Raw genomic sequence first — 16,656 nt, 5'->3', positions numbered from 1 at the left:
ACCACGGGCAGGTTTGGCCACAGACTGCGCTGCTCTGTTGGGTTTCACAGAGGGAGGGTGTCTGGCTGTGTGGGAATCAAAGCAGAGAAATGTAGCCGAGCCGGTCAGCCCACCCGTCATCTGATGGTCAGAGACAGCAGCTGATCACATGCAGAACTGGAGGTTGGCCTGAAGCTTCTTTTTTTTTAAGTATCTCAACAGCCAAGCTTTCAAAGGGCTTCAGGGAATTAGATTTTCAGGGATTATGAAGAGGAAATGCATTAGATAAAATGTCAAATGGGTTGTGAATGTGACAATTCACATTCACTTTAAGATATCAGATCATAATTTTTTTCAACATTTATCATTCCCTAAGATCCACTTATTATTTTAGTCAAGGTTTTTGCACACTCAAAACAGCCAAAACTTTGATTTGCATGTCCATTTTTCACTCTCTCTGAAACGTAGAATTAAATGAGCCTTTTATTAATAAGCTACTGTTTCTTTAAAGGTAGGGTAGGGAATGTTTTTCATAAACACTTTTTGTTATACTGGTAGAAACTTTCTTCACATCCTGATAGCAATCAATAATAGAGTGCTCTAAATATTATAAAAATGGATATGTCTTCTGTGGACGTCTCGGGACCAAAAAAATATTTGTCCAATCATTGCATTCAGCCTGAATAGGTACGATGTCCAACCTGCCAGTCAACTTATGTATTTGCATAACTCCGCCCATCACACATCATCCGCGCGTTCCATGAGGTTATGCAGAGTTGTAAACACACTGCTAGAGTCACGAGCGCCGCAGACAAACACCAGCCGCCTTTTACAGTTCCTCTTGAACCAAAACAGAGAGCTTATGTTGCATTCACGCCATGGCGTAATTACCGCAATTATGAGATGGCAAACCCGTGACGTTCTACAATGAGCTGTTATGCATATTTATGGCCTTTCTTTGGCAACACTATCAACGGCGAAATTAATCTGCAGCAGTCAGTGCTCTCAGAAATTTTACAAGTTGTAATTTCCAAGACTTTCTCGTAATTACGGTAATTCCAACATGGCATGAACGCACCTTTACAAAACCGCTTTGAGTTCTAAAAAGAAGTTGTGCATGTTCATTATTATTGTAATGTTATGTGCTTTGAGACATGAGGTAATTTAATGCCGTCTCTCGTGACGCTTTGCAGACTTTGCTCTGACTGGCTCTTGCTTGCTATTGCTATTACACTGCAAAAAATGCTTTTCTTACTTAGTATTTTTGTCTTGTTTCCAGTCCAAATATCTAAAAAATTCTTAAATCAAGATGCATTTACTAAAGTAGTAAAATGCCATAAGATATTTATGTCTTGTTTTCCGGGGAAATAAATCAAAATTAAGTGAGTTTTTGCTTAAAACAAGCAAAATGATCTGCCAATGGGGTGAGAAAAATAATCTTGTAATCTTGTTGAAGATTATTTTTCTTACTCCATGGACAGATAATTTAGCTTGTTTTAAGCAAAAACTCACTTAATTTTGATTAATTCCCCCGGAAAACAAGACATAATATCTTATTTAATTTTACTTATCTAGTAAATGCATCTTGATTTAAGAATTTTTAGATATTTGGAATGGAAACCAGTAAGAAAAAGCATTTTTTGCAGTCTACGAAACCTCTACGAATACTTTTACATGTAAATACCAAGCGGCAACCTCCCTGTCTCTCTCTTGAAACCAACACGGAAGTGAATTCAACGGCAATTCATCAACTGGCCGCTTGAGGCTGGCTGCAAAAGTGAGTCAAATCTGCATCTCCTCCATGTTGAAATGCCCAACTTTACAGAAAAAAACACGTTTACAGCCTGGAGCAAAAAGTGGCTTTGGTCTATACAGCTAATTTTGCCCTTCATGACAACTGTGAGGGGGGTGAATTTTTTTTATAACTCATCCGTTTCAATTATATTAAGCCTTAAATTTCTGCATAGTTAAGGGTGTGTCCACTTTTGAGTGACAGGTGGATTCCCGCTGCTGTGGTCATTAGTCATCATTAGCCGTTTGTCTGCTGTCTGTTAGCCGTCACGTTACCTCAGCTCATTGTCTGACTGTAAAAATAAATAAATTCGGGAGTGACGCGCTGCCAAGATGGCGGCGGTCGGCCACGCCCACTTTAGGCTTCAAAAACTGTCTTCAGAAACCTACGGGTGACGTCACGGACACTACGTCCATATTTTTTTACAGTCTATGGTAAATACCCTCTGTTGCGATTGGCTAACTTCTTCGCACATGAATGAGTAGCAAGTTGAGTTTTAGTTCTTAAAGTAAAATATGCACATACAGACGAGTAAGATATGTTAGAAGAATTGATTGCTTATGAAAACGCTGTCTGTTACCTCCTCAAGCGCCCACAGGGAGTCTACCAGAGGCTTGATCTTCTTCTGGTCGTAGAGGGACAGAAGTTTTTGCACCGCTGTCTTGACTCGGCTGCATCCGCCCTGCTTGAAGAGGAGGTTGAGGAGCGAGAAGCCAGCAATGACTTTATTCTCCTCATAGAGTTTGATAGGGTTCACCTTCTCAACCTGCCACCACTGGGAGACACAGAGCAATTGTTTTAAGAATGACAACTGAGCACCAGACATCTTTGGACCAACTCTTAAGATGTTTGCGTTTTATGGAAAACAGATATCAAACTCCACTCACAGATTTAGCAAAACTGAAGAAACTTTTTGTCTCTCCCGTCACCATGTTTGATGAACCTAGAAATATAAATCATTTTAACAGTGTATATATTTTTTTCCAATAGGTTTCTTAAAGATGATATATGTTATTTTTTACTTTCTTCAACCCCAGCCCGACCACAAAAAGCCTGACATGTGAAATAATGGTCAAACTTTACAATAAGGTTAATCAGTTAACATTAGACAACTCCCTAAGTTAACATGAGCATTTATTAATCTTTGTTAATATTAATTTCAACGTTTACTAATACATTATTAAAATCAAAGGTTGTACTTGTTAACATTAGTTAATGCACTGTCAACTTACATGAACAAAAAAATGAACAGTTGGTTATTAACTAACATTAAAAAATATTAATAAATACTGTAATAAATGCATTGCTCATTGTTAGTTAATGTTAGTTAATACATTAACTAATGTTAACTAATGAACCTTATTGTAAAGTGTTTACTGAAAATGATTAATTCAACCTTTAGACATATTTGTTTAAAAAAATAAACTAAAAATGGCATGCATACTTTTTGTTGAGTATTATATACTTGAGGAGGAATTAAACACAATTTTAGACCCAAACTGAGCAAAAATATGCAATTTGGCACAGTTGTTAATATTTATATGGCCAAGTAAGATTAATATAATATGATATAATATAATATAATATAATATAATATAATATAATATAATATAATATAATATAATATAATATAATATAATATAATATAATATAATATAATATAATACTAAAAGACCTTTTACTTGCTAAAAAGTATAAACTATCAATCAGATGACAGAAAGCATGTAGTAGATTGTGTGCAACAGGTTTTGATCGTGTTGATCATTTAGGCCTTAGAAATGTTCGTATCAAATATGATACAGTAGGCCTTATAGAGTTAAGCAGAGTTAACTATAAGTAAGATGTTAATAGGTTGATTTTCCTTACGAGTGCATCTCTGTGGATGTTTTAAATCATTGAGCATCCTAACAAACCCGACACAACAGAATCGGCTCAGTCTGTTTAACTGACCAATGGAAGACGGGCTGCATTCAGGAAACATGCTTGAAAACAATCCTTATTTTTGCAGGTGTAAGTGGCTCAGAAATTACGCACTTTAATTTGAATGGACATGAAATGTTAAAAGATACAAAGTATAGTCTTGGCATTTGAAGCAATAAAACATGGCACTGTTACAGTTATGCCAAATGGCTATTATTAATAAGCTCCATCCAGAATTATGATGACTGATTCATTCATTTGGCAGTAATGTGTTTTTAAACCTATCTCCGCTCCATGGCATCCCTTCTAATTAAATAATCCTAATGGACCAGAAGGCTAAGGGGATTGGAGTAATTAAAGTGGCAGGCAATATCTTTTATGTGAATTAACCTCAATTTGCTGTTGGCCACACTTTGTGTGTCTTGTGTGACTTCTTTCAAATGAGGGTCAGGAGGTCACAAATGAACATTTTGGACATCTTGCTACACTTTTTTTTTTCTTTTTCTACCTCTACAGTCCATGGCCACAGCATGATACAACAGTTATCTGTCATCGCAGTTTAATGCAGTATGCAGATGAGTGAATAACGTGTTATATATTGTTCAATAAACAAAGCTATCATGGATTCAGAAGAATTGGAAAATAGTGCATGAGGCAAATTTACCCTTGTGAATAAGATTAAAAGATGTATTGAATATGCACTTGTAGTGTACTTGAAAACTTAAAAGTATAAAGTATAATACAAATACAAATATACTTGGATAGAGTACATTTTCATGAGCTTTTAAAAGGAACACTTCGTAATAATTTCAAATAAAAATTTGTTTTTTTAAATCATCATGTTTCAATAGTCTTTTGTTGTGCTTTACCATATTTTGATGTGTTAACTAACATTCTAAAGCACATGTAAAGTACTTGATTATAATTTAACTGTAGTGTGTTATTTGATATTACATTTAAGTTAATACATTTTAAATGCACTAAATTGTAAATTCACCATTATAAATGTGTGATTGCAAATATATTTAAATACGCGACATACAGGATTAAAACGAACTGGCATTAAATTATATTTTAGTTACATTTAGTACCATAAATGCTTGTCAGTAGGCCACACTTTAACCATATTTCAAAGACGATTTAGAATTATGAAATTACATATAAAGACGTACTTAAGTTCTACTTAAAGCACTCTTAATTGCCACTAATTGCAAACTTTTTTTGTTTTAAATTTAAAAAGTTTTCAATTTAAACTAGAATACATTTTAATTTAAATGTAAGTAACATGCATTTATGTCTGAATTTTGGGGAAATATTACATTAAGTATGTTGTACATTCCATTAAATTATATTTTTTAATAAGTAATAAGTCCACTTTTTAAAAGTATGATAAAATTGTATTTATTTTTCATAGAGGTACTTTTTTTGTCCTTTCTGGAGCTTTTCAGCTCGTGCTCACTGAATAAGAGCAGCAGGAACATTCTTCAAAACAGAAAGTCAAACAGATTAATGATGACAGTGTCCCTTTAAAGGTCCCATATTGTACACCTTTCTGAAGTTTTAAGGAAATTTCAGTTTTGACAATGTGGGACCTTTAAAGGGGTCATATAATGGTACATGCACTTTTACAAGTTGATTGTACTGAAATGTGTGTTGTACACAACCATCATAAAATGATAAAAAAATCCAATGTTTTTTTTTAAATCTTCTTATATGTTTTCCCCTCTCTCAAATCAAGGCGTTCGATTTTGTGACGTCACAAATCGACGCCCCTACCACGATTGTTGATTGACAGTAGCGTTTCAACACAGACCCGCCCTCGCTCGTGAGCGAGCTGTCAATCATAGTCCGCGCGTCATTGTTGATACGCTGGAGCAGAATGGCATCTAAGCGATTGTGGTGTTCTGTTCTTGGGTGTAATAAGGAACACAGCAGTCATGTTGATGTTCCTAAATCCGAACCGCTGAAGACGCAGTGGCTGAGTTTATTTTCGAGGAGAATATTCCCCACGATCAACGTCAATGCTTTCATGTTTGCGCAAATCATTTCACACGCCAGACTGCTTTATAACGAGGGTCATAAAGCTGGTTTTGCTAAGAAGCTGCTAATGAAAAAAGGATTGGCACCAACTATTCGTGTTCCTGCTGAACCTCCAGAATAACTGAAGTGAGTGTAACGTTTTATTAACCTTTATATTCATATTTATATGAATCTTTGCAAATCGCTTGCTGCACGCTTCAAGATGAATGCGGCTGTTTACACTCAGGTACATTACGGCATGTTTTCTATGTACGACGTTCTCAATATAATTCATAATCCCACGTTTATAATGAACGACGCGTTATGGTTATTGTGTTATTGTGTTACGGTGTACGCACAGAACAGAGGGGCGGGGTGAGCAAAGCTCATTATCATTTAAAGACACATGCACTTAAACGGCGTGCTGAAAACAGAGCTGTTTTTGACCAGGTAAAATGAGTGTTTTCTTACAATACTAATGAGAATTTTTAGTTAAAGTATATTACAAACTTTTAATTTAGACCCTAAAGAATCATATTAGCTTGTACAAAAATGCCATTATATGACCCCTTTAAATAATTGTTTATATCCTCAAAATGTTTAATTTAATATCAGAGCTATGAGAATGTTCTTCCTCTGTGTGTACCAACCATACAGGATGTACGTTCCCATGGGCTTGAGCAAAGTTAGGCCTTTTCCTGTGTTCTCTCCACACAAACAGTCCAATACAATATCTACTCCTTCTGGAGATATCCTGCAGGAGAAAAAAAACATCATTAACCATACTTTTATTCTAAGCTCGAGTTGCTTAAATGAGACCCTCTTAAACCCTGGAACCATAAAGATATATATTTTCAGTGTCTTTTAGGAAAGCACAGATGATAAGGAATGGGAATGTCTTTATAAACATGGGCTCTAATGTGTTCCTGTCGTCATGGTGCCCGGACCGCCTACAAGGCTTAACCAGTCGGAGGTCTTGTGATGCCCGGGGTCCTGCCTATTGTGGAAGAGAGAACAACCTGATACCAATTTAATTTTGCTTTTCCCCTGATCCTAAGAGGAATGTGGAACAACAGAGATGAAAAGAGTCCTAATCTCCTCTCTCATACTCAATTTACGTGAATATGAAAGAAAGTGCTGGTAATATAAGGTAACCACATGGGTTTAGGGATAGGTGCAGGGTTAGTACTCCACTATTTTCACCTGATAGAGTTTGGGTTTGCCTTTGGCTTGCTCAGTTGGGGTTTAAAAGACATTTAATATTCAGTAACCGGGCTTGACATTAACTTTTTTGCTCACCAGCCACTGTGGCTAGTGGTTTTCCAAAGTTACAAGCCACTCAGCATTTTCACTGGCCACAATTTTGACATCGATACCATGGGGAAAAACTGCCATATAGATTTTTTTTTATATTATCTCATAATTTGGCAGTAGGTTTATTAGGCTGCTGTCCCTTTAAGACCTGACGCACCAATCCATTATACTGTCACACATGCGTTTTCTTTCTCAACTGTTTACAGTACGTTCACTTATTTTACATGCCTTTTTAAATAAATGTAATTAAAATGAATATCTAAAATTCAACCCGCCAAAGTGGCTAGTAGGAGTGACAGCGTTACACGCCACTGCTAAAAAACACATGAATTTGATGGGTTGGCGGGTGTTAATGTCAAGCCCTGTTCAGTAATATTATCAATCTGACTTGCACTGACACTATCAGACGAGAACAAAACTGAATTGAACTTGATGATGACACTATGTAGAGCTGCTTTATATAGCCAAATCAAATTAATTTCATAATTCTGCAACATTGACACTGTTATTGAATTGAACTGAATCAACATTGAACTGACTTAAGCTGAATAATGACACTATTGTCTTTTAGAGCTGCAGAATTTTAATTGGTCTCATATTTTATGAAGTTTGCACCATTTATACACCAATATTTATTACAGTGCAGCTGCTTTGAAACAATCTATGTTGTATAAAGCGCTATACACTGCAAAAAATGCTTTTCTTATTTAGTATTTTTGTCTGGTTTCCAGTCCAAATATCTAAAAATTCTTAAATCAAGATGCATTTACTAGATAAGTAAAATTAGATAAGATATTATGTCTTGTTTTCCAGGGGAGTTTTTGCTTAAAACAAGCTAAATGATCTGTCCATGGGGTAAGAAAAATAAACTTAATTCAAACAGAAACAAGATTAATTTATTCTTACCCCATTGGCAGATAATTTTGCTTGTTTTAATTGATTTATTTGCCAGAAAACAAGACATAATATCTTATGGCATTTTACTACTTTAAGTAAATGCTTCTTAAGACTTTTTTATATATATATTTGGACTGGAAACAAGACAAAAATACTAAGTAAGAAAAGCATTTTTTGCAGTGTATAAATAAAGGTGACTTAGAAACTACCATGATTTTTTTGCCATTACCCTACCATGGTCTTTCTACAATACTTTTTTTTTTTTTTTTTTTTGTAAGGGAGCCAATAAAAAATAGACACAAGATGCTCACCAAATAAGATCCACCACAGAAATTGTTAGACAACAGCACGTAAAAAATACTTTGCTCTGAATAAATCAGTTGCTGCACATTGTCTGGCTTTGTGTGGTTGATGTACCAGTGCCCCTCCCCAAACTACAACACACTACTTTCAAATCTGCTGTGTGTTGCCATGGGGACTGGAGCCACGCAGGTCTAGAGGAGGAACTGGTGACGTCTACCACCTCAGACTTGCACTGGCCTCCCAGTATGACTCATTTAGTTTATATTCCCAATATCTAGTTTTGCCCCTACGTTTACGGTTCTGACAGCAACGGCGTTTGTGCTTACTTCTTAACTTCTGGAACGTAGTCAAGGTTTCTGTCAAAGAGATGAGTAACTGAATGCTTTATGGCTTCGTGTTTGAAGGGCGAGGCGGTGCCAAACACAGTGACGTTGGGGACAGTGGAACAAAGTTGAGCGACTGCTTGACCCTTAAGTGGAAAAAGAGGACAAACGGAACGGAATGTGATTAATGGTTTCTGTCACGATGCTTTTTGGTAGATTGGATCACAAGTGGACGACGCTAAATACAGGTGTAAAACGTTTTGAGCTTGTCCATTTTCAACCACTTCCAGAGGTCGTGGAAAACACATTTGATCAGATTGCTTTCGTAGTGTAAACGCTCATGTGATCAAATGTGTTCAAACGGTCTTCTCTCCGTCTACTGATCTAATGCGTAACATTATGGGAAGAGCTCTAGCTAGACGGGATTTAAACTTTGTCGGCTGAAGACTCAAGTTTGGTTTGAAGATGAAAAATGTACCAAGCACAATGTTCTCTCACCATTCCTGATTTCTAACACACACTCTCCGTATGTTTTCTGTCGTCTCTGGTCGTGTTCATATGTAAATTGTGTGAGCTTATTTCGTCCATTGGACCAAAAGATCTGAAAAAGCCCATTCATTTACCTGTCCATAGACCCTCCCCTCGAAGAAATCAGGACAGAAGTGGTTTAAAGTGGACAAAAGAGACGGATTAAAACACAGGTGTAAACGGGAATGTGTCTCTCTTGTCTGCTTGTGATCCAATCGACCAAAACGCATCCTAATACCAAGTGTAAACAGGGCTTTAGGGTGTGTTCACTCTTGTAGTTTGGTTCTCTTGTTTCATTTGGGTCCGGACCAAAAAAGAAAATGATACAGTTAGCCCTGGTTCGCTTAGCGTTCACTATTCGTCATTTTTAACACTAAACCTAAAGATACAAATCAAGAAAACGGCATTTATGATGTATATTTTGTGGCAGAACTTAACAAATATACAAAACAATGCTGTGTGCTAAACGCTTTTGTTATATGTGCGTACATACGCTGGTATTCTGACCAGCTAGGAACTTGTGAAAAGCTTATAAAATGTGTAGAGGAGTCAAAACAGCAGCAGGAATCCCTCTATCACACACACACAAACACACACACACGAAGATCTGCTGCAATGAGACGTGGTTCTGATGCCTGAACCGAACTGTGATGGGCAACATCGCGACTGATGAGAAAAACAGGTATGTTTGAGCATTCTGGCCTTTTTAGGGTTGTATCTTGTGACTTGTGTTGTTTTTGGTTCGTATTGCATTCATATTTCAGTCAAACCGCACTAAAGTACATTGGAAGGAAAGGTGGGTCTCGGTCTGCTTGTTTGTTGCGCACCAGGGTTCGGATGGCAGCGTTCACACTTATTCAAATGAACCGCACTAACAGAGCAATCACACCAGAATTCGTTTTAATCAAACCAAATCTGCCAAATGTGAACACACCCTTAAATTCATTTTGATCATATTCCACCAAATCCATATAATGAAGATGTAGATTTGCATTTGTTTAAAGGCCCATTTACACCAATGATGATAACTCTGAATGTAAAATTAAAGCAGAGTCCACAACTCTGTCGTTGAAACTATATCGTTGGAATGAATCACTTTCAGAATGGATTTTTCCAGCTGATGAACAATAAAAACAATGACAGCCAATCAGAATCCATCAGACTTTAAAGAGCTCGAGCATTTAAAGCGGCAGACAACAAAACTGCAGTACGCGCCGCTTATAGTAAACAGAACAATATCGTCCGCTGGTGTGGACAATAATAAAGTTATAGTTATCGTTCTTAGTGTGAACAGGCCTTAACAGCAATATGGGATCAGATATGTTTGTCCAAATTCCAGCTAAAGTAAACATCAATATGCTACTTCAAAGTTTCTTCACTAACCCCATCGCTCAAAGCAACAGACTTACCACCCCACCTCCTGCTGAGTGAACTAATACAGACATCCCCTCCTGGAGATTGGCCACTTCAAACAGCATCATGTAGGCAGCCACAAAGTTCATAGAGAAGGCAGCCGCCTCTGGGAATGTCATGTCGTCTGGGATCTTGTACACCAAATCCAACGGTGTGCAAACCACCTCTGCCCAAGCATTGTAATTTACAAAGGCCATCACTCTGTCACCTATCTGAAAGAAGAAAGCACACGTTGTTAAACTCCATAACTATTCAGTTTCAGATTGAATGTGCTGATATTGGAAGCATATAATATCAGGGTTTATTCTTTTCCAATTCAAACAATCAATTATTTTTTCATGCCAGGTAACAAATCTTTCCCTCCACCCGAAGAACGATACGTTCTAGACTGGAGCTCTATTGTGTCCACAAAAAAAAAGTAAATAATGGCCATCACCGCCTGAATCAATTCATGAACCAACATATCAACATTAAAACATTTCTGCACTTACCTCAAAGCCTTGGGTGTTTTCTCCCATATTCTCTACAATCCCAGAACACTCAAATCCAGGCACAAGAGGTGTTTTTGGAGCATTATCGATATTTCCTTGTCGTACCATTAGATCAAGAAAGTTCAGTCCACTGTAAAATTCAGAAAATGTAATTTTTCATTCTAGTTCATTTGAATCATAAATATAATATCAGAAAATATGCTGAAATGCCCCTATTTTATCAAGTTCCCAACTCAAAATAGAAATATAATAATCATAATATTCTGTGTGTGTGTGTGTATATATAGATATATATATATACACAAACAGAGATAAATCTATCTTATTATCTTACTATATAAAAAATATATCTTATACATCAATATTGTGTAAACAAAAACTTTGTTAGATGCGATTGATCGATCTGACAGCACACACACACATATATAATGAGTTTTTATTGAATTTTAATAAATTTTAATAAGTTTTATAATAATAAAAAATGCAATATTCCCACGATAACACACTTAAGCTTAAATGTCATATAAGCCTTCAAGCACACGAAACAACCAGATGGATCTGCTCGTGTTACAAAACTGTTAAATAATGTTTTGTTAATCATTTAACAATACAAAGTCAACCTTTAAAAAAAAGTGTCATGCATGTTTCAATCTTTTATAGTCTTTGGTTTGAAATCTCTATGTCAGAGGCACACACAAAACACGCGTAGCCTAAAGGAAAAACGGATTTACTTACATTACATCTGCGTCTAACCCCTAAAACCACCGAGATGCATATCATGAACTGCTTTAAATCCTAGATAAATAACTCATATGGATTGATTCTAGGTGAAGACACCTGTTCTTCTTGCTGTAAGTTGCAACATGTTGCTGCGGTTGCCAGTCGCGCGGAGTCTCAGATATGACATGTGGCATTCTTATCAAAATAAATGACTATTTAAGCATTAATATTTACCATGCTTTCACGCGAATTTTGACTTCTCCTTCTTGAGGCTCTGGCATTGGTTTCTTGGTGACTTTGAGTTTGTTTAGACCACCAAAGCCCGTCAGCACAACAGCCCGCATTTCTTTCGGATCTATTACCGGAGAAACGGGAATCTCCGGCTCCTTCTGGTCCATCATTTGGTCGGTCTCCTCCGCAATCTCCGTCCCCTCCTTTGCCATGTCTGAAGATGATGTGAACAGCTGCTGAAACCCTGCTGGAAACTGCGCTCTCTTTGCTGCTCCTGTCGCACCATCCACTAGTGATGTCCGAATCCTTCTTTTGAACCGCTCATTCGAACCGATTCGCACAGCATTTGTAAATCATTGGACTGTTAAGGAGAACGTGACAATGTAGGAGACATTTTAGAGGGAAAATTAGCTAAATAATAGTATTTAACTACATATGTACACACCAACAAAAGGTTTATGCCGTAAAATGGTCTTCGGTAAAGACTTAACTGGCCGAGGAGAGACGATATAGATTAGTTCGTGAACCGGCTCGCTGAAACCAAAGAGAGGGTATCATCTTGCGATTTATCCGTAAATACAATGATACATAGCAATATTTAACTAAACATTTACGTCAATGCAAGGAATTACGCCGAAATTTGGAAGTCTGGCATATCAATGAACCAGTTTGAACCACTGAAACGAGCTATCCGAACGAACCGATTCGCCTAAATGAATCAGATCGAATGCTTTCATCCACACTGGAAAGCAGAGCATCATTATGTCACATACGGTACCCAAGTAAACTACAGTACCGTAAAACTAGTAATAGCATACGTAATTTAACTAAACTTGAGGGGAAGAAGGGTTCAAATAAGCACTTTCATTGTTATGGGAATTAGTTCAGAAAAAAAAAAAAAGATATTGAGGTTAATGCACCTGTATTCAACTGGAGATACAATTCAAAATACTTTTGGCTTTCTGTGTAAAAAACACAAATGACATCTAGTGGTGAAAATGGTTTCTGTAGATCTAATATTACAGAAGGATTTGGTCATTTTAAAAGTACAATCAGTGAATCAATTACATATTACATAATAATTGTCCCTACAATCAATCTAGTGCCACACAAGTTTGCCAAGGAAAGGGAAGCGACATCATTTAATGAATCAGACTTAAAGACAGAACAGGAAAAAACAGATAACTTACAAAGCTAATTCAAGTGCAATTTTACACAAACAATGACCTGTGACTGAAGATTCAAACAATCCACAGGTCTTTTTCTTGCATTTATAGGCAAAAACAATATTACATTCTTTTATCTTGTGCGTTTACAGCGTTCGTGAACCATACCTTGTATATCTTTTTGTAACTGTACAGCTTTCATTCATAAAATCTATTTTAATACGTATTTTCCTGCCACTGTTATAACTCTGCTTTATTTATTAAGGAGACAGACAGATGTGTGTGATGCTACATTGTAGTGAGACAGCAGACTGACACAGTGTGAGAGCGACGCTGAGAAGCTCCTACTTTCTAGGAACATCAGTGAATATGCGAAGACCGTGCATGGCTTTAATCTCATCTTTAAGAGCCTGTTGAAAGACAAACCAAAGATTATAATTTACAATTAATAAATACAGTGCCCCTATTATGCCATTTAAAGGTCACAATTTTCACCTCTTTTCTCACAGTGTCTGAAATGGTTTGATAAAAGATTCCGTCTCTAAACCCCTCCTTTCCAAGAGCTTCCTCTGCTCTGATTGGTCAGACGGCCCAGTCTGTTGTGATTGGTCGACTGATACGAACAGGCACGATGGCGTCGGTTTTATCAATTATATGTATCAATTGTATCAATTTGAGCCCGAGTCTCATCCTTTTGAAGTGCATCAAAGTGGATTTGCTTTTGCAGCGCAGAAAACGAGTCTTCTCGACACATTGACAACATGAACAATAGACATTGTTCGCTGGCAGCCAATGAAGACCATAGGCTGGTATTATGCAAATTTGTTACAAACATACGTAGGTTCATTCAGGAATTGAGACTGAAATTACAGAATTGGCTCTTTCTTTTGGGAGATAGTAACTCCATATATCTGCAATTTGATCTTTGATACTTTGAACATTGAAGACAGGCTGCTGAAAATTCTGCTTTTCCATCACAGGAATAAATTACATTTTAAAATAAATTCAAATAGCCTTGGTGAGCAGTAAAGACTTCAATCAAAAATATGAAAAAAAAAAAACTATATTATTCCAATCTTGTGACCAAATATTAAATTATAAGAATATTAGGCAAAACTTTAGTTTAGGGTCCAATCAAAACCGTTTCTTGAGAAATTTCAGCTTTGCTCACAGGAATAAATTACATTTGAAAATATATTCAAATAAAAAACAGTTATTTAATATTGTAATAATATTTGACAATATTACAGCTTGTTTTGTATTTTTAATCAAATAAATGCAGCCTTGGTAAGCATAAGAGACTTATTTTAAAACATTAAAAAACGTACAGATCGCAAACCTTTGAACGGCAGTGGCAGTGTACACGTTCAGACACACACACATTCTTGTACATCTATATTTATGAGGTCATTCACTGACACAATGCGATCTCTATCCGCTTACCCTAACCTTACCCATCACAACTAAGTGCCTAACCCAAACCCTGACCCTATACCGACCCTTAACCTAATTATAACCTTATCCCTAAAACCAAGTCTTGACCCTCAAACAGGCCCTTAAAGGGCTCTCAGAGAATGAGGACCGGCCAAAATGTCCTCACTTTACTCTCTTGGTCCTCACTCCAATGTTCTAAAACTCAAACTGGTCCTCACAAAGATAGTTGAACAAGTACACACACAGTGATAGTGATATTAAGTGATATTAATTGATTTGACAGCAGTATAAAAAGCTAAAAGATGCGAACTATGTACTGCTCTATTATACTGAACCTACTTATGAATACTTCATTTAACTTAACTTACCTGATTGACTAACTGGTGCTGTTGTACAGTCCTCTTCCCTTTAAACTCATCAGACTCGATGTGTATCTCGTACATTGCACCACAGCCTCCTGAAATGAGCCCACATATATTAATGCACATTATTACCTAACTGTCTAAAGATAATATCAGATCATTTAAAGTCAGGACTCACCTGATATATCCACAACCTTGAGCGCCGAAGCCTGAGGAAACTTCTCCTTTAATACTTCAGTGATTCGCACCTCTCCATCAGTCAGACTGGACGAGGAGCGCGAGATCACACTTCTACACAACGTTTGAGACTAAAAACACAGGGAAACATGATGGTAAATGATTACAATATGACATTATTTATGCCTGGTATTGGACAAGGTGACTTTAGCTCACAAACGAATCTCTCACATAAACACAATGTACTAGAACTGTCATGGTCACGTATAGCAAGCAAAATATACGAGTTAAAATAAAACCAAGCCAAGATTCAGATATTTACGTTGTATCTCAGGGCTCTGAGCAGAGACATGTTGGTGTCAGACAGGTCCTCAATTCATCAAAGTATAATAAAATAATAAATAAAGCCTATGTTAAGCTGAAAACACACTTGACAAAGTCATGTCCTGTTCAATTCCAGCGCGCGTCTCAGGAATATGTCGTCATCACGTTCAGGGTCTCACCTCTGGCGCCCCCTAGTGATCCAAATGTTAATGACCATATACTGGATTTTATTTTATTTTTATTTATTTTATTTTATTCATTTGCGACATTACCACCACCGGCATTTAAAAAAAAAATTGTGAACAATAAAATTGTACAAACTCAAGTAGGGAACAATAATATGCATATGAAAATATACACAAATAACGTAATCAAATAATTGTGTAAACAGGTTCATGTGTATAAAAGAAAAAGTAGCATATTCAGTACAAGAAACTAAAGCAAAATCTTCAGACCCTTAAGGGGGGTTGCAAGGAAAAAAATAATTAAAATCAATGTAAATGTAATTGAAGCATGTACAAAATCGTGAAGAAAAGAGACTCATATGACTTTATACAATTCAACAGGGGATTGATTATCTTTGGCTATGTATTTTATGCATTTTACATTATTTTTAAAGCAGGTTAAAGAGGGTTTACTGTTATTTAATTAGCTTTGATGTATATTTACCCATAATTATAATAATTTTTAACATCAATAACATCTTTTTTTGAGAGACCAGCATAAACCAAGACCTGAAATAAATTTTGTAAAGGAATTTCAGGACCAATATTTAGCCAGCCGTGAAGATCCTGCTGGAACTGCAATGTGAAAAAAATCTACTTCACAAAATCTCCACAAAAATCTACTTCAAAACAGAATCTTTTCCATAAAACTTCAGCAGCAGGATAAACATTATTGTGTCCTTCATTTTAGGTACAATTGGCCATTTAAGATAAGTGTTTTTTTTCTTCTAAATGTGTCATTATCAACAACAACAACAACAACAACAACAACAAAAATACTTTTACTGGTGTGTACATTTTAATACATTTCCTATTACTTTGCACTTTTTATCCCAAATGTGCACTTCGCCAATCTTCAACTCGGGCAACTTAAATACATTTGAATATGTAAGAGTGTTTTGTATTAGTTTTAATATAAGAGGGATTGCTCTACACATATGGAAGGCATTTTCTGCCAAATTTAAATAAATAAATTAAATGATTAAAATGAAAACTGTGAAATAAAAGAGGAATTAAAATGAAAACTAAAATTTACATT

The 16,656-nt window shown here is 36.2% G+C and overlaps 3 protein-coding genes across 3 annotated transcripts in view; all 3 read right to left on the bottom strand.

The window, feature by feature from the left end:
- The window catches only part of vat1l (vesicle amine transport 1-like), a 43,647-nt gene extending 31,402 nt beyond the window's left edge, over positions 1–12,245 (bottom strand). Inside the window, exons 1-7 of the mRNA XM_081358850.1 lie at positions 11,934–12,245; positions 10,980–11,109; positions 10,485–10,700; positions 8,551–8,693; positions 6,361–6,464; positions 2,659–2,714; positions 2,352–2,546 (exon numbers count right to left, since the gene is read on the bottom strand). Of these exons, the coding sequence (XP_081214976.1) occupies positions 2,352–2,546; positions 2,659–2,714; positions 6,361–6,464; positions 8,551–8,693; positions 10,485–10,700; positions 10,980–11,109; positions 11,934–12,142 (1,053 nt within the window). The 5' untranslated portion in view covers positions 12,143–12,245. The remainder of the gene's footprint in view (positions 1–2,351; positions 2,547–2,658; positions 2,715–6,360; positions 6,465–8,550; positions 8,694–10,484; positions 10,701–10,979; positions 11,110–11,933) is intronic.
- Positions 12,246–12,658: 413 nt separating this feature from the next.
- On the bottom strand, positions 12,659–15,594 carry bola3 (bolA family member 3). The gene is made up of 4 exons (XM_081347661.1): positions 15,392–15,594; positions 15,071–15,200; positions 14,899–14,987; positions 12,659–13,506 (listed from the first exon to the last, which is right to left on the bottom strand). The coding sequence occupies exons 1-4, from the start codon at positions 15,419–15,421 to the stop codon at positions 13,441–13,443; spliced, it is 315 nt and encodes a 104-aa protein (XP_081203787.1). The 5' UTR covers positions 15,422–15,594; the 3' UTR covers positions 12,659–13,440.
- Positions 15,595–16,382: 788 nt separating this feature from the next.
- The window catches only part of bco1 (beta-carotene oxygenase 1), a 13,011-nt gene continuing 12,737 nt past the window's right edge, over positions 16,383–16,656 (bottom strand). The window contains exon 11 of the mRNA XM_081347645.1: positions 16,383–16,656. This exon is cut by the window's right edge and continues 1,217 nt beyond it. The gene's annotated coding sequence lies outside the window, so the exon portion shown is untranslated.

Source organism: Scardinius erythrophthalmus (assembly GCF_964197995.2).
Source record: "Scardinius erythrophthalmus genome assembly, chromosome: 2".
NCBI lineage: Eukaryota > Metazoa > Chordata > Actinopteri > Cypriniformes > Leuciscidae > Scardinius > Scardinius erythrophthalmus.
The sequence above is the reverse complement of the archived record's forward strand: the minus strand, read 5'-3'. Positions and strand labels throughout refer to the sequence as shown.